This window comes from Oryx dammah, unplaced genomic scaffold (genome assembly GCF_014754425.2).
Source record: "Oryx dammah isolate SB20612 unplaced genomic scaffold, SCBI_Odam_1.1 HiC_scaffold_13, whole genome shotgun sequence".
In the NCBI taxonomy this organism is placed as follows: Eukaryota; Metazoa; Chordata; class Mammalia; order Artiodactyla; family Bovidae; genus Oryx; species Oryx dammah.
Genome location: NW_024070197.1, coordinates 12,258,175 through 12,276,091, shown reverse-complemented (window position 1 = coordinate 12,276,091; position 17,917 = coordinate 12,258,175). Strand labels below are relative to the sequence as shown.

At 48.2% G+C, this 17,917-nt stretch overlaps 1 protein-coding gene across 2 annotated transcripts in view; it reads right to left on the bottom strand.

Moving 5' to 3' along the window:
* The window catches only part of OPA3 (outer mitochondrial membrane lipid metabolism regulator OPA3), a 67,066-nt gene extending 49,388 nt beyond the window's left edge, over positions 1-17,678 (bottom strand). For both annotated transcript variants that reach the window (XM_040252616.1, XM_040252617.1), the window contains exon 1: positions 17,426-17,678. In XM_040252616.1, coding sequence (XP_040108550.1) covers positions 17,426-17,567 — 142 coding nt within the window. In that variant the 5' untranslated portion in view covers positions 17,568-17,678. The remainder of the gene's footprint in view (positions 1-17,425) is intronic.
* Positions 17,679-17,917: the final 239 nt, after the last annotated feature.

The following is a 17,917-nucleotide window of genomic DNA, read 5'->3' as shown; positions in this document are numbered from 1 at the left end:
CCCGTGGGTGGGGTGTAGCAGGAGACCAGGATGGCAGGCCCTGGTGCCCCTGAGGTGAGGATAAGCTAAGGACCCTCAGAACCCCTTCCCCACCTGACAGGAAGCTGCAGAGGGTGAACCAGGAACCGCTGAGGGAGCAGGCACCATGCTGAAATTTTACAGGCCTGCCCCTCTGGCCTGGGACTGGTGGTCAACGCCCAGAGGTCAAGAGTGAAGGCCAGCAGCCCAGGTGGGAGTTGCTGGGAGTGAGGCCACATTGTTCACTGAGGCACTTTTTTTTAGAAAGAGGCTTTGCTGAGCTGGGACCTCCGTCATCAGGAGCTCAGGAAAGATCTAGGCCACTGACATACCAGTAGCTCCCAGACCCCTCTCTTCAGGAATCCAGAGCCCCCTCCCGGCTCTCCCTCTAAAGCCCCGGTGAAGTGGGTATCTGTTGGGTTTGCCAGCCCAGCATCCACTCCTCTTTTTCTGGAAACTTTCCCCGACCCTCCTGTGGGGAAGCCACTCCCTCACTGTTCCCGCATGCTGTTCAGGTAAACCTGACCCTACCCTCATCTTCAGATGCTGGCATTCAGCCCTGGGACTTTTCCTGGAATTTCAGGAAAGAGGCCTCCTCCTTCCTCTGGGGTTGCCTGGTGAGTGGGATGTGAAACTGGAGTTACTGAGGCCATCTTGTCCCCAAAGAGAGAGACTGCCTGAGAAAGAAGACAGCACAGAGAAACACAGGGCTTGTGGACGGGACTGCGCCTTCCAGGAATTGTCTGGGTTCCTGGATGCAGCTGAGCTTAAAGCTGTACACTTCCGGAGCTTTTATGCCCCTGCCCATTAGCTTAGGATTCCATCACTTGTAAACAGGAGTTGAGAGAGGAGTTCAAAGTGAGGTCATCACCCCTTCTTGACAAATATTGAGAGACAGGAGTCTCAGGGAGCACTGAGGGGGCCATGCCTAGAAGTGTGTGCCAGTGTACAACAGGATGCTGACATCACAGACAAGAGGCTAGACAGGTCTTCTGCACTGAGCAAGTGTTACTTTTATTAGAAATCAACTTTCTTTGAAAAATAATAAAGCAAATTAACTGATTCCTTGCTGTCCTTCATTTCTTTAGTCACCATGACCTCCCGGACCAGGTCCAAATATATTAACATGGCCCTGTGTGATCTGTCTTTGGGTGGCCATCCGGTCCCACCGTCTACATTTCAGCCACCCCAGCCTCTTATTCCTCTCGTTCACACTTTGACCCTTGCACCTGTGCCTCCATCTTTCCACTGTGGCTCACTCCTCCTCGAGTTCTGAGTCATCCCCTTCTCTCCAAAGCCCTCCCCCAAACCCACAGACGGGCTAAGGTCCCCTCCAGGCTTGCCCAGCCCAGCACTGACCCACTAACTACCCCTCATCATCAAGGGCTGGGCCTGTGCCCCGCTCTGCACTGGAGACTCATCAGGGCAGGGCTGTGTCCCCACCACTGCTCAGCACAGGCCCCAGCACAGAGAAGCTGCTGGGCAGTGTTAACGGATGGATGAGATAAGGATGACTACAACAGGCAGGGACAGGGTTTGTCTCACCCCTGTGCCCCCAGCGCTCAGCACAGGCCACGGTATGGAGAAGATGCACAACAAGAGATATGTTGAAAGAATGAGACCAAAAGTGAAAAGTCTGAGGTGTGAAGACACATCAAAGTGAAAGTCAAAGTCGCTCAGTTGTGTCCGACTCTTTGCCACCCATGGACTCTTACAGTCCGTGGGATTCTCCAGGCCAGAGTACTGAAGTGGGTAGCTTTTGCCTTCTCCAGGAGATCTTCCCAACACAGGGATCAAACCCAGGTCTCCCGCATTGCAGGCAGATTCTTTACCAGCTGAGCCACAAGGAAAGCCCAAGAATACTGGAGTGGGAAGACATATCAGTGTGGTGAGAAAAAGATGCTTCATTCAATCATTGCTGTTGGGACAACTGAAGAGCCAACTAGGAAAGAAAATAAGATGGATCCCAAGTGGATTGAGGTACCGCTGGGAGGAGCTGGGTGGTGAGAGAAGCCGATATGGGAACCAGAGCCAGGGATGAAGCCTGATCAAGAGGACAACCTCCCCAAAGCACTGAGACTTCAGGACAGAACCCATGGGGGAAAAGTCAGTGGGAAGCCTAGCCCGGGCTGGCAAAGACCTGGGCAACAAGCTGGAGGAAAGGGGTTTTGACAAGGCCTATGTGGTCCTTGGCCAGTTTCTACTGCTAAAGAAAGATGAAGACCTCTTCCAGGAATGGCTGAAGGACACACGTCCTGCCAGTGCCAAGAGGGAGGGGACCCTGATGCTAGAGGGAGGAGGCTGAAAGCTGCTGGACGGTGTCCCCAAACCACAGCCCACATTCCCACAGACGCAGACCCAGACCCACAGACAGGCACACTAAAGAATAATTACAGGGAGACACCCTTGTGTGGGAGCCAAATAAGCATCGCATTGCTCCTGTGTATTCTCAACAAATTTTGGAAGAACTGTGTACCCTCTTTATATACTTTGAAGTGGTCAGATCCATTTTTTCCATCCTAAGTTTAAATTATTGCAAAGAACATAATGAATTTCAAAAGAAATCCACTGCAGCACTCTTTTAAGCATACGCAAAGGGCTAAAGAGCCATAGAAATGTAACACCTTCCAGGTTCATTTTAAAGAGCTGCCAGGCAGCTCTTCTTTAACAGCACTCTGCACTGTTCCTTACTCTTCTTTTTTAAAATTCATCTTATTTGCTGTATTTCTGGCTGTGCTGGGTCTTTGTTGCTGCACGGGCTTTAGTTGTGGTGCATGGGCTTCTCACTGCGGTGGCTTCTCTTGTTCTGGAGTTTTCAGGCCTCAGCACTTGCAGCTCTCAGACTCTAGAGCACAGACTCAGGAGTTGTGGCATGTGGGCTAAGCTGTCCCGAGGCATGTGGGATATTCCCGGACTAGGGATCGAACCCGTGTCTCCTGCACTGGCAGGCAGATTCTTTACCACTGAGCCTCCAGGGAAGCTCTAGCATGATTCATTTTAAAGATAAACACCAAGCAGCTCCTCCTTAACAGTGTTTGCACTGTTCCTTACTCTCTTGATGTTCAATCTATATTCTACTTTCTCTACAAAATCTTATCCTAACGTGACATATTTTTATGCGCAAATGTCCTATTATATTTCTCTGAAACAAAAAAAATGTGTCTACGAATTAAGATCAAAATTTTCATTTCCTGTGATCTTAGTTAAATTTTTCTCTAAGAGTGAGTCACCCTTACAATTATTATTAGTATGTGTGTGCGCTAACTTGCTTCAGTCATGTCTGACTCTTTGTGACCCTGCAAACTATAGCCCCCCAGGCTCCTCTGTCCATGGAATTCTCCAGGCAAGAATACTGGAATAGGCTGCCATTTCCCTCTCCATATTGCTAGTGTATCAGCTGATCAAGATATCATATATGACACAATTTGATACATATTAATAACTATTGAGCATAAAAAGTAAATTTTGACCACAGATGCATGTCTTAATAAGGTGGACTGGGGAAAGCATTCCTTCCATCAATATCCTAAATTGTTCCTTTGTTATGCTGATTGGCTTTCGATATGGGGTAATGCATGAGTAGGAAGGGAGAGGAGATTCCCCTCTCTTTTCATACTTCTCCCAGAATTTCTTTTCCTGGGAGCAGAACCATTGAAAAGGGAGGGAAGGAAGGAAAAGAGGGAGGGAGGAAGGGAGGGAACCCAGAAGATTCGTCAGGCAAGTCGGGTGAACATGGAGCTCTGGAAAGGATTCCCTTATGCTCCCCTGCAGGAGTGCAGGGCGTGGGGTGGATCCACATCTGCAGCCTGCAGGCCGCCTCCATGCGCCGCACAGACTGCAGTGCTGACGGCAGCATCTCCGGGAGAGACTAACCCAGAGATCACCCAATGTTCACCACAGGGGCCCAGGACAACCACACTACGCACCAAGGGCTGGGAAGAAGAACATGGCATAAATGTCCAAGGTACGCAGTTAAGAGAAAAGACAGGTCACTGAACAATGTGAATAGTACACAATCTGTTCTGTGAGTTAAGTTTATACATACAATACACCTGATCACGCCCAGAACACCTCTGGAAGGTGCCTGGGGAGTGACCTTTGGAGGTTCTGACCTCTGACTGCCTACTCTTCCGATCAACCTCTGTCCCAGCCACACAAGCCACTGTTTCTAGAACTTGATAGGCATGCTTGAGCCTCAGGGCCTTTGCACTTACTGTACCTTATGCCTGAAACACTCCTCTCCAAACAGCAATACTTCCTCACTTTACTCAAGTCTCTCATCAATCAATGGAAATGACTAAGAGAGTGGATAAACAAAATATAGGCTATTCATATAAGTATTAGAATAAAAGAATATACACTAAAAGCAATTTTAAAAAATGAACTGATACATACAGCAACAGGAAATATCTCAAAAGCATCTTGTGAAGGAAAGCTAGACATGAGCTTCATCCTGTGTGATTCCATTTACATGACATTTAACAATATATAAAGTTAATCTATGGGCTTCCCTGGTAGCTCAGTGGTAAAGAATCCACCTGCCAATGTAGGAGACGTGGGTTCAAGCCCTGGGTCAGGAAAATCCCCTGGGGAAGGAAATGGTAACCCTCTCCAGTATTCTTGCCTGGAAAATCCCACAGACAGAGGAGCCTGACGGGCTACAGTCCAAAGAGCTGGACACAATTTAGCGACTAAAACTACAACAAAGTTAATTTACAGTGAAAGGAGTCATACAGGGCAACAGAGCCGGAAAGAAAGGAATTTCTCCCAGAGTGATGGAAATGTTTTATGTCTTGAATGCTGATTATATGGGCATATGCATTTGTTAATGCTCATTAAACTATATATCTTTACTAACCTTTAGATCTGTATTGCACTGTATACTGTGTTGTACTTCAATAAGTAATATGCAGACAATCAAATATTAGTAACTAAATGTGAGAGGAGGAGTTTGGGAGCCCGTGAGGCTTGATTTCTTATTCAGTGTTGCCTTGGGGAACTTAACGGTCTCTGGGCTATTTCATCACTCATACAACCAGGACAATCACATAAGCTCCCTAATCAGGTGGTTAATATCACTTGCTGAGATCACAGAAAGCATAATAAATGAGAACTATTATCATCAGTTAAGAAATTACTATTTAGAGTAAACACAGCTTTGAGCCAGTCCCTGGGCTGGCTGCCCTTTTGCTGGCTGCCTTCCAGCCAGTTGAAAGCGCGCCCCGACAGCGCTCCAGGTGTTCACAGACTTGTGCTGCCAGAAGCGGGAACCTTGTCTGGCAAACCTGGTCCCGTCCCTCTTCACTGCCTCTGGAGACAGCGGTGACGCACCAGGCACCACAGGAAACACGACTGGTTATGTCTTTCCAGCACCTTGGCGAATCTCATGTCCCACACTCTGGGTCTAAAATATTTCTTAGGGGTTAACTCCGCCCACAGGCTGGGCAATCGGAGCACGGCATTCCCAGGCCACAGGGACTGGCTCAGGGCTAGGGACGTGACCCAAGCTGCACCACTGAGGCTCACCCTGGGAGGCATGACGTCCCTGAGCCCTGGACTCGCTAGGCAGGTAACCGGTACTTCAAATGTGAGCTCCCGAGAGGAGCGTCTTTTGTCTGCTCTGTTGTTTGTCACACATCCTGGAATAGCTCCTAGCACACAGTTGGCACCAGATAAAGACGGAATGAGTCAAGTATACAGATGCCTAACAGACCGAAGCGAGTCCTGGTCCCGGAATATAATTCCACTTCTACTCCCTGCCCAGATCTGGAGAGTCTGTACAACTTAACTTAGTACAGAAGGCATCTGGGGATGTAAGAGGCATAAGGGAAGCAGCTAACAGAGGCTAACAGTTTAGTGGGCTCTAAGTTCCCGGATTCAAGTTCTGGATCTGCTACTTGCATGCTGTGTGAGCTTGCAGACATTTCTCAACCTCTCTACACCTCCATTTTCTCTTTTTTTTTTTTGGTCGTTAAGGAAAGTAGTGTTTATTGTAGGGCACTAAATAAGCAGTCCAGGCACAGACTCCCTGTTGGCTTTCAAGGAAAGGTTTTTAAAGACAGAATGAGGCAGGGGGAAGGTGGGGTGCATGATCAGGTGGACATTCTTCTGGTTGGCTGGTGGTGAGGTAATCTGGGGCCAACATCATCAATCTTCTGATTCCAACCAGTCTGGGGTCTGCATGCTTACGGGCAGCATACAGTTAACGTCTCCCACCTGGTGGGGGTTTCAGTACCTGCAAAACAGTTTACAGGACATCGCAAAGAATACTATCTACAGCCCTTGAGGAGGAACTAATGCTCCTTGACTTTGTCCATTTCCTCTTTTTCAAAATGGGGATCATAAACTCTGGCTTGTAGGGATGTTGCCACAGTCAAGGCTTGTGCATGAATGAACTGTCCAGTGGGAGATTCAGCAAGGCTGCCTGCAGAGACTAGGAATGAGGCTGAACACACTGGGTGCAAACTGGAACCAGACAATCGGGTCCCAGCTCTGCCACTCGGCACCCGTGTGAACCTTGGGCAGGTTGCATAGCTGCTCTGCTCAGTTTCTCCATCTGTTTAGCTATGTCAGTGATGGCGATCTACTTCATGGGGCATGGTGAAATAAATTGAACATATAGAAGGATGAGAACTTTAGTGTTCACTTTGTACCATTCTTTACTGTCTTATTAACTCCATTCTCTCCTGCCAATGGGCTTCCCTGGTAGCTCAGCTGGTAAAGAATCTGCCTGGAATGCAGAAGAGCTGTGTTCAATCCCTGGGTGGGGAAGATCCCCTGGAGGAGGGCATGGAAACCCACTCCAGTATTCTTGCCTGGAGAATCCCCAGGACCGATGAGCCTGGCAAGCTCCAGAAGATGGTGAAGGACAGGGAAGCCTGGCGTGCTGCAGTCCACGGAGTCACAAGGAGTCAGACACGATGGAGCGACCAAGCACACTCCTGGCATTAGAGTCCAGAAGCTATATCAATTGACCACCATGACCTTCCCAGATAGCTAGAGACTATGACTCAATTCTGGTCAATCAGCAGTAAGGGGAGTCCCCTGGGGGCTTCTGGGAAAATATTTTTCTCCTTGCAAGGCCTTCTCTCATTTCCCTAGAACCCCCATCCCACATATAAACACACACATGAACACACACACACTTCCTCCCTTTGGACACAGCAGTATAAAGGCGTGATGCCTGGCACTCCAGCAGTTCCTTTGAGACCTCGAGCGATTTATTGCCTAAACACCAAGATAGTAAAGATAGAAAGAGTCCTCAGGTCCCTAATGACATCACCAAGCCACCGAACCAACCACAAGCCACCTTGCTCCACCAACAATAAACATCCCTTAGACTTAAGGTTTGGTTAAGATTTATTGGCTGGGTTTCCAATTCATGCCAGATGGGCACAAACTACTTTGTGTCTTGTTCTTTCTTTCACAATAAGCATGTATTACTTTTGCAGATTTTGTAAGTCCTCCCAAAACACTTCGGAGGGAAAAAAAAACCCTAAAATTCCAAAATAAAATAAAATGTGATTTAAAATAAAATCTGATTCAATTTTAAAAAGAAAAGAGATAAAACACAGCACATAATTCAGCACACACTAGGCCTTCAGCAGAAGAAAGCTACTGTGGCTGTGTGCTCATCAAAGGCAGGATGGTGGGTCTGGAAGCTGGAAGATCACTGAGAAAAGAGAGAGAGTGGGGGGATCTGAAGAAATCTGAAGAAATACAGTGGCTTAGGGGTCTGATGTGGGGTCAGCTGGAGCCAGGGCAGCAGAAACAGAGAAGGAACCAATTAGCTAGAAATAAGGGTTAAGACCCCAGTTAGAGACAGGAGCACACCCTGGGAGGCGGAGCCATCGGGATAGGTTTATAAGGAACTAACCAGGGAGTCTCAAGGACAGGTGAACAAGGAGGGGTGGACAAGGAGTTTCTCTGGTGCAGAGGGAGAAAATGTCAGAACTCACAGTTAAGTTTGTTTGAAAAAGGAGGAAGAAAGGTAAGAAAAGGGGGAAGAAGAAGAGAAGGAGAAGAAATTAAGCTTTACTAGGCATATAATCGGAGAAGGCAATGGCAACCCACTCCAGTACTCTTGCCTGGAAAATCCCATGGATGGAGGAGCCTGGTGGGCTGCAGTCCATGGGGTCTCAAACAGTCGGACACGACTGAGCGACTTCACTTTCACTTTTCACTCTCATGCATTGGAGAAGGAAATGGCAACCCACTCCACTGTTCTTGCCTGGAGAATCCCAGGGATGGCAGAGCCTGGTGGGCTACCATCTATGGGGTTGCACAGAGTCAGACACGACTGAAGCGACTTAGCAGCAGCAGCAGCAGCAGGCATATAATAAATCAACCCTGAATATTCACTGCAAGGACTGAAGCTGAAACTCCAATACTTTGGCCACTTGATGCAAAAAGCCAACTCACTGAGAAAAGACCCTGATGCTGGGAAAGACTGAAGGCAAAAGGAGAAGGGGGTGGCAGAGAATGAGATGGTTGGATGGCATCACTGACTCAATGGACATGAATTTAAGCAAACACCAGCAGATAGTGAGGGACAGGGAAGCCTGGTGTGCTGCAGTCCATGGGGTTGCAAAGGGTTAGACATGGCTAAGCGACTCAACAACCACCACCACAGGCATATAGAGATACACCCAGAAAAGGCCTCTAGGGCCCCTCCACTGGCAGGGGCCAGCATCCCCAGGTGCCAGACCTAACAGCAAAAGGACTGACACGGGCGCCCTCTCCTGTCCACTCAGCGCTTCGCAGCTGGGCAAATCGATTCCCAGGGACATTCTCAGGTTGCAAATCAAGTTCTCACACAGGAGCTTCTTAAAGACTCCTGCTCAGAAACCAAGGACTGAACGTCTAATAAGACCAGCAAGAGGAAATCCCAACAAATGCCTCTGCATATGAAGGGTGGGGATGCAAACTGAGCAGGGGGATTAAAAGCAGCTGACAGCACACTCTTCTTTGGATCTCTGTATCTTAGTGAGGTCTTTGCCAGCTGTGACAGCTGTGCACAAAGAATGTCACAACTCTCACAGAGGGTCTCATGGAGAGCTTCCAAATGCATTAACAATGTCTGTAGAGGAAAATATTTTTAGTGAGAGCAAAAATATCTGGGGGGCTATGAATACATAAAACAAAAAATTTTTATTTAAATATTAGCTTCATCCCTCCTAATTTTTAAATGTTTTTAAGTGCACTAATATATTCATAGTAATATGTCAGCACTATACATGACTCCTAATTAAGTGTGTGTATATATATATATATATATATATATATATCTTCATATTGTAATATATATACACACACGGGCTTCCCTTGTGGCTCAGCTGGTAAAGAATCCACCTGAAATGTGAGAGACCTAGGTTCAATCCCTGGGTTGAGACAATCCCCTGGAGAAGGGCAAGGCTACCCACTCCAGTATTCTGCCCTCGAGAATTCCAGGGACTGTGTAGTCCATGGGGTCGAAAAGAGTCGGACATGACTAAGCAACTTTCACTTTTTCATTTCACACACACACACACACACATATATATACATATACACACATACATACATTCATACTAGGGGAGAACGCTCAAAATGTTTCCTTAATAGGAGAGCATGATGAAACTGGAAGTCACCAACATCAGCTTGCTGCTGTGTAACATAACTGATACGGTGCTCTAGAGATTATAAATAGACTTCAGGGAAGTGGTTTTCAAACACTCATGCACACGAGGATCCTTTCTGAAGAATATTAAAAATAAAAATGCCCAACTCTTCCTTCCCCAGATGGACCCAATCAGGATCCTGGGTGGCTAAGGGGAGCACCCCACAAACCTCACTTTTTTTCCCCTTCAGGGCATCTACTTTCAGCTCATCAGTCTTCACAGCAGCTGTATTTAGTCTGGGGTTTGTGTAATCCTATTGAGCTCTGAATGTCAATTCTATCTGTCACTTCTTGGAGCTCTATTTGGCTTTTTTCCCAACTCCCTGGTGATTTTTTATTGTACTCATTTGTATTTTTGTATCCCTCCTATTTTATCCTTTCCATACATAAGCAGAGCTCTTTTATATCCACATCTGACCATTCCTGTATGTCTTGAGCTGCCATATTTTGTATCTGCTAACTCTTGATCATGGTGCCTGCTTCTCTGTACCGCACACAATTTTTTCTCATGAACTTATATTTGCTGGAACTCTACCTGAAGGAATTCTCCAAGGCCCAGGCAGAGGAGGGAGACCTCCTCCAGGGAGAGTTTATGTTTGTCCTGACCAGGTACTTAGGGGCACACAGAGCCAGGTTCATTTTCAGCCTGCTGTTTCCAGGACCTTTCAAAGAGTATAAATTAAGCCTCGAACCCACACAGGGACAGTCAGTGGCTGCCAATTCACTGAGGAAGACGTTTTCAATCTCTACCTAGATCTAAGGGTGTGTGTCTTCACAGGATGGGTTCTTTTCAGTCTACTCTTCCCCTGAGGGCTACCTTCGCTGGGAGCTGGTTGTGCACAAGGTGGTCCCCTGTCCAGCTTTCCCACAACACAGCCTCTGTCCCTGAGGCCACATGAACCTGTCGATGTCCCCAGACTATCAGGTAGCCTCTGTGCTCGCTCCCCTTCTTGGTTCTTGGCTCCTGATTTCTCCTTGCTCTGCGAGGAGTCCCTCTTCTTCCTTGCAGGTACAAACCATTCATTCCAAAGGATGCTTCAAGTATTTCAGGAAGCATTGGGTCATAGGAGGTTCTCTACTCAGCCACACTGTCCTCTCTCTCTTTGACCTTGTCACTTTTCTTTGCTCAGAGATACACCTCCAGTGCCATCACATCAACATAATTGCCCTGTGCTAGTTAGAAATGTTCACAGGGAGGGCCCAACTCTTCTGCCTGTGGCAAGGCTGTGAGGAATGACTGAGAAAGAGACACCAACACCACCTAGAGGCCTGAAGTACTGAGAGCTCAGCTACAAGAGGCCACCAGGGAGCGCACCCTGAGAAGGAATGCACTTGAAAGTTTAGTATTAAGATAATGATGGGACTTCCCTGGTGGTAGAGTGGTTAAGAATCTGCCTGCCAGTGCAGGGGACACAGATTTGATCCCTGGTCTGGGAAGATCCCACATGCCTTGGGGCAACCAAGCCCCTGTGCCACAACTACTGAGAATGCCCAGAGCCTGTGCTCTGCAACAAGAGAAGCCACCACAATGAGAAGCCCGTGCACCGCAACTAGAGAAAGCCTGAGCACGGCAATGAAGACCCAGTGCAGCCAAAAACAATGACTAAATACACAAATAATTTTTTAAAAATTAAAAAAATACTCTAGGATGATAAATGGATAGCTGCAAGCCCCTCCAAAGGCGATGATAATGATAAAAATAGTATGGTGCCTGACATCTCCATATATTCAACAAAGAATTATGCAGTGCTTAAGAGCCAGGCATTGTTTAATGCTTTATGGATATATGAACTCATGGAATATGAATTATAATGATACAATTTATAGACAACAAAAGTACGACCCAGAGAAGCTAAATAACTTGCCTTGGGGCCACACAGAAAATGGCAGAACTGGGATTCACATGCAGCCAGACAGCTCAGCTCCAGAGGCTAGTTTTTGCCCACTGTACCCAGCCAAGTTACTGATTTCACGCTACGTCATTGGACTTAGAACGTGCCAGGCCTGTGCTAAGGGTATTCGCGTGCTTGACAGATCCTCCCATCAGACCTATGAGGTAAGTGCTACACTGTGCGGAACAGGCAACCGAGGTACAGAAAGGCAGCGGGGCTCGCCCAGGACACACACTGGATGGCGGAGCAGAAAGCTGAGTGCGGAACGCCTTTATCTGGAGGCAGAGTTCAGCCTCTGGACAGTAATGCCCATGCAGGATAAGAACAGATCATCACAGCCAGCACTAACGACCAGATCCACACATTCTGGGCTAGGCCTTGATATCCACTAGCTCTTGGATCCTCACGAGAATCCTGGGAGGTGAGTTCTATCGTCACCCTCATCGGACAAACATGGATTTGGGAGTCTCGGAGAGGTCAAGCTGCTTGCCCAAAGTCACACAGCTCGTTAGTGGCGCCAAGATGCCAAGCCAGGAGTGTCTCCCCTGTGGTAAACTGCCTTGGTGACTGTCTGTACCGCCCTGTGTAGTCCCCTCCCACACTCCCTCTGGTCTGTGCCAGAGCGGCTGGGATCAACAGAGTGTGCTGGAAGTGATGCTGTGTGGTTCCAGGTCCTGCCCTGAAATGGCCCACAGCTTCTGCTCCTTCTCCCATGGAAATCCGGCTGCAGCAAGCCCTGAGAGGCCACGAGGGGAAAGACGTGGGAAAGAGAGGTGTGTAGACAACACTGAGATGGGCAGAGGGAGCAGGATATCCCAGGACCCCAGTCGGGCCTCCTGATGACTCCAGGCCCGGCCGCCCTCTGACTGAAACCCCCTGAGAGACCACCAGGCCAGACAGGCAGAAGAACCAGCCATCTGAGCCCAATCAAGGCACAAAACTGTGAGAGAAAAATAAAACGGTCGCTGTGTAAAGCCCTTAAATAGTAGGTCACGTTGCTTTGTAAGCAAAAGAAAACAGAAACCAACTCCAAAGCCAAAACTTGTAAGAATGGCCACAGAGCTGAGCTCTTCTGAAAAGATTCTCCCAGTCGCCTGAGAGAATTACATGGCGTATTAGTTTCCTATTCCTTCTGTAAGAAATGACCACAAAAGCAGTGCCTTAAAACAACTCGCATTTGTTATCCACAGTTTCAAAGTCAGGAGTCTGAAATGGTTCTCACTAGGCTACACTCTGTGTCAGTGAGAGCTCCTTTCCGGAGGCTGTAGGGAAGAGTTTGTTTTCCTGCCTTTTCCAGCTTCCAGAGGCCACCTGCATCCTGGGCTCACACTTCCTCCTCCATCTTCAAATGGATGGCTTTCCTGTCTCCTTCTTTCACCTCTAAGGACCTGGGTGATTACACTGGGCCCACCTGTGCAACTCAGGCTGCTCTCTCGTTCCCCAAACACCTGATTCAATCATACACGTAATAATGTTCCTCTGTCGTGTAAGGTAACACATTCAACAGGTTCCTGGAATTAAGATGTGGGCATCTCGGGGCAGGGGAGGGCTCATTATTCTGCCCACCAGGGTAGCAAACTGGAAAAATAACCAGTGTTCTCCAAAGGCCTAAGTGGAAACACACTGGAATTTTCCCACTGCCCAGAGACCTCCCACAGCTCTTCCCACGGTGCACTTTGCAGGCATGGCCCCAACCTGCCTGGCATCACTGCCCTCTTTTATTTTCTCTCCCCAAGAAATCTTGGTTGAAAAAGATCGTTGCCTCCCCAGCACAGTGCGTCACCGATGATTTATGCTTCGTGCATTTACTGTTCTTTCTCAGGCAGACACACCTACTCCTCCAGCTTCTACTGTGAGGAGACGCATGGCCAGGCCCACCCTCTGTGTCTAAAGAATCTTAGCCAAAGATACAGTCGCTGTATGTGTGGGTCAGCTCAGGAGGCCTGCCCCGGGAGAACACACAGTAGCCATAGCTCTGGAAAACTCCAGTTGCCTGGGACGGGGGCCATGGTGAACAGCAGTTAGCAGTATGAAGACAGTATAACAACATAATTCAAAAAGCGTAAATCTGATAAGTCAGTGCATTCCAACATCAAACAGCATCTCCAACCAAACCTGTCCCCCCACTGAGCTCCTGGTGCCTTCTGTTCAGCCCACCCCTCCACCAGACTGCCTGTCACACCCCATCCACAGGAAATCCTGTGGGAGCTACCTTTCAAATAAATCTACTGCTTATTCATTACTAAGGGGAAAAAGAAAGCTTCTTTTAGTGGTCACCACCTTAACCAAGGGATCCAAGTTACCACCACAAATGACGGAACAAACACATCAGGAGCCCCCCTGAGGTGATGTCCTTAGGTGTTCTGTAGTGTTCCTGCCAAACATGCTCAACGTGAATCAAATCAGAGGAAACGATCAGAAAACTTCAGAGTGCAGGACACTATGGAACAACTAGCCCAAAGTCAACGTCACAAGGACAGGGATACTCTTATAGAGGAGGACCAGCAAACTCATTCTGTGAAGGGCCACAGAGTAACCATTTTACATTTGTGGGCCACAGAAATCCATCTCTGTGTCCACAGACAAGGTATAACAAACGGACATGGTTGTGTTCCAATAAAACTTTATTTTACAAAGACAGGCATTGGGCCAGACTGCCAAACCTGCTGTAGATTAATGGATACTAAAGAGGCACGATCATCAAATGCCAGGCAAGATTATTGAGCTGACTCTAAATTAAAAATAAAAATAGTAAACAGCTTAAAAAGGACATTTTGGGGACCAGAATATGAGCTATATATTATATAGAAGCTGTATATTAAACAATATTGTCACCAATATTATTGTTATCAATGCTAAATTTCTCAGGTGTGATACTGGTTCTGTGTTATATAGAAGGTCTTTGTTGTTAGAAAATACAGGCTGAAATAATTAGGAGTTTAGAACCATGTCCAAAACTTATTTACAAATTTTTCAGGGGAAAAGAAAAAAAGATTGTGTGTATACATTCACACACACATTCATGTATGATGGCAAAAGCCAAACAAATCTGCTGAAAGCTAGTAAGAGCGAACTAGGGGTTGAAGGGCATGTAACCGATGACCATATCATTCTTTCTTTCAACTTTTTGGGGAGTGTGAAATTTTAGAAAGAAGTTGCTGGGGAAAGACTGTGAGGCAGTGGGCAAATGACTTCTCCACTCACCTGGACTCCTGTAGTCATCTCCTACCTGCAACCACGCTCACCCTATGATTGCCAAAAGATCACATGAAAATTGGACTCAGATCCCATCCCTCCTCTGCTCAGACCCTCCAGTGAGTCCCAGCCATTCAGAGGGGCCCACAGGCCCTGCATGATCTGCCCCCTTCCCGCCACCTGCTCCGCTCTCAGCCTCCACTCTGTCCCTCTGTTCAGCCACACTGGCTTCCTCGATGTTCACCAAACATTCCAGGTGCGTGCTCACCTCAGGGCCTTGGCAGGTGTGGAGACTTCGGGTGAGAAAGCTCTTCCCCCAGACACCCGTACTGCTTGCTCCCTCCTCCCCTCATATTGTTGATGAGGTCACCTTGATAATCCTATCTAAACTTCACAACCATCCGCCAAATACTCCTTCTGCATCCCTGATGTTTTCTCCAGAGCAGTTTGTGCTATCGAATATACTTCACACTTTACTGTTTTCTTTATTGTCTGGCTTTCCCCCAAAGCTAAGAATGTAAGGTCTCCTGAAGACAAAATGTTTTGCTTTTTCTTTTCTGCTGTATCCATAACATCTACACGACAGCCACAACTCAGAGCCATGCACTGACCTACCATTATACATTCACTTACTCCTCACAACAACAGGATGAGATAAGTATTATTTATAGCATAAATGCATATGCAGCATATACACAAGATAGGAATAATAACAGTGTCTAACTCAGAGTAATTGGTGAGGATTTAATGCTGTGACGTGCTTAGCACACTGCCTGGCACAAAGTGAGTGGCCATTAAATGTCACTGTTATATAATACCCACTGTACAGAGGAGGAAACTGAACCTCAGAGGGGTTAGTGACGTGCCCAAAACCACCTGGCTGAGAAGGGGGGGACCCAGTTTGGAACCCATGTCAGTTTGACTCAAGCTGCTGCTTTTTAAACCACAATACTAGACATCCCACAGTGTCTGGGAGAAAGGCAGTGGCACGAAACAGAAACCAGCTCTGGGAATCCAGAATGCAGGGTTTAAGTCCCGCCTTAAAGGGCCAGGGTTTAAGTGTGGCCCAGACTCCATGTGTGACCTCAGCAATTCTCCTCTGCTCTCAAGACTTGAGTTTTCTCTTTGATAAACTGCAGGGAGTCATTTCCCCTCCCTGACATGTGGACAAAACAGTGTGAGAATCAAATGAGAAAGCTTATAGGAAAGCACTTCGGTAACTGAAATCCAACACTTTTCCACTCTACGATCTGCAACTCTGGCAGACAACCGACCAAACACCAAAATATTAAGAATTCCAGACCCTACAAAGCAAATTTTAGGCATCCAAACTTGTAAAGAAAAGAAGTGTGCGTCCCTTAACCATTTGGCCTTTGCACACGCTCCTCCCTGTCCCTCAACATTATCCCTGTCCTCGTGCTGTCTGGTGACATTTTTCTCACCCTTCAGTTCCCAGCCCAGAGGTCTCCTCTGCCAGGAAGCTCTCCCTGAATGCTACATCAGGTCAAGGGTCCAGTGGGCTCCCTTATCCAAGCTCTGCCCACTCTGGGTCATCACCTTGAAGGACAGGCCTGTCCTCACCCAACTGTGAGTCCCATGAGGGCACCGACTAGGGCTGGCTTGATTCCTGCTGTTTCACCAGCACTGCCCAGCACAAGGCCAATCACAGGGCAGACACTCAGAAAACACCAACTAAATGAAGTACCAGCTGGATTAACGGTGGTTCCCCGACCCAGCAAATTAGGTTAAATTTCCTTATTCTTTGCTCCCACAGGTCCATAGCACATAGATCGTCTTCTCACAGTAGCCCATATTTTGAATGTTTACTATGCCCTTCGGATCTCAGCTCAGGCAGCCTTCCTCCAGAGTGTAGACAGCTTTCCCGACCCCACGCCCCTGGCTCAGGAGGTCTCTCAGCCCTGGAGGTGGCACCATCCTGTCCACTCTGGAGTGACAGTGATGGATCGTAAATGTGTCTCCCCGCCCAGCAAAAAGCCAGCACGGCCTGTCTACTGAATGAATGGAAGAGCAAATATGGTGTATGTGTGGATTAATAAATAGACGGATGAATGTCCACTTTAGTTGAAATGACTCCTTTAGCCAGATTCCCATGTCATGCCTCCAGACTCCAGACTCGGCCCCGAGCCACGCCCCTAACCTAGGCCTATTCCCCGGAGTACAACTGGGACAAACGAATGACCTAAACAGATGAAAAAACCACCCATCACTTCCCAGGACGGGAGGGAAACTGAGGTAAGAGGTGGAGTTTGAGGAATGAAGCCACCCAAGGATGGTTTGGCAAATGACCCCGTCAAGTTTTTCCTCAGCTCTCCCCAGTTCCTCGCAGTCCTGGCATGCCCCGCCCAAATCACTCCCGTTGCCCACACTATTGGCTCGTCTAGACGTCAATCTTCTCGCGCTCTTTTCCTCTATTGGCTAACATTCCCAAATCAAGCGCGGGCACTTTGTCCCGCCCTTCACCCCATGCCCATTCTTACTATTGGGCTACGCATATGCCCCTCTTCAAGGAACCCTCCCTATTGGCGCCAAGACTTTGCCGGTTCGGGCTGTGATTGGTTGTGAACAGAAGCCCATCTCCTGAGCAACCACCTGAGAAGGGTTAGAGAATGGAAAGGTTGGAGGGACGTGGGGTCAGACTCACGCTGAGCCGGCGGGAGGCAGATATAGGTCTTGAAGAACTCGCTTCGGCGGGCGGCCTCCTTAATGCGGTTGGCAAGCGGCTTGCTGACCTGCCGGATGCCCAAGTATAGCAGCTTCGCCATAGGGAACGCGCCCACCACCATCTTGGCGGTCGCAAGGGGCACACGCAACCTTGCTGACGGGGAGGGGCGCCTCAGATCGCTCCCTCCTCCCCCGCCCTCTCGTGGCCGTGCGTGCGTACGTACGTGCGTACGCCCCGGGGGAACCGCTGGGGGGGGGGGTCCACGACGTCACGGCGTCGACGCTGACGCTCCGACGTCCGTTCTGATGAATATGCAAATATATGGCGGAAGTAAGACTGTCAGAGGGTGGTACCGTTAAACGGCTCGCAGAAGGCTCTATGGGTTCCCACGCCCGCTTCGGCTGACGTCATCGCCTTCCTCCGTGACATCGCGTACCTGCGCGGCTTCTCCAAAAGAGCAGTCTTATTTAG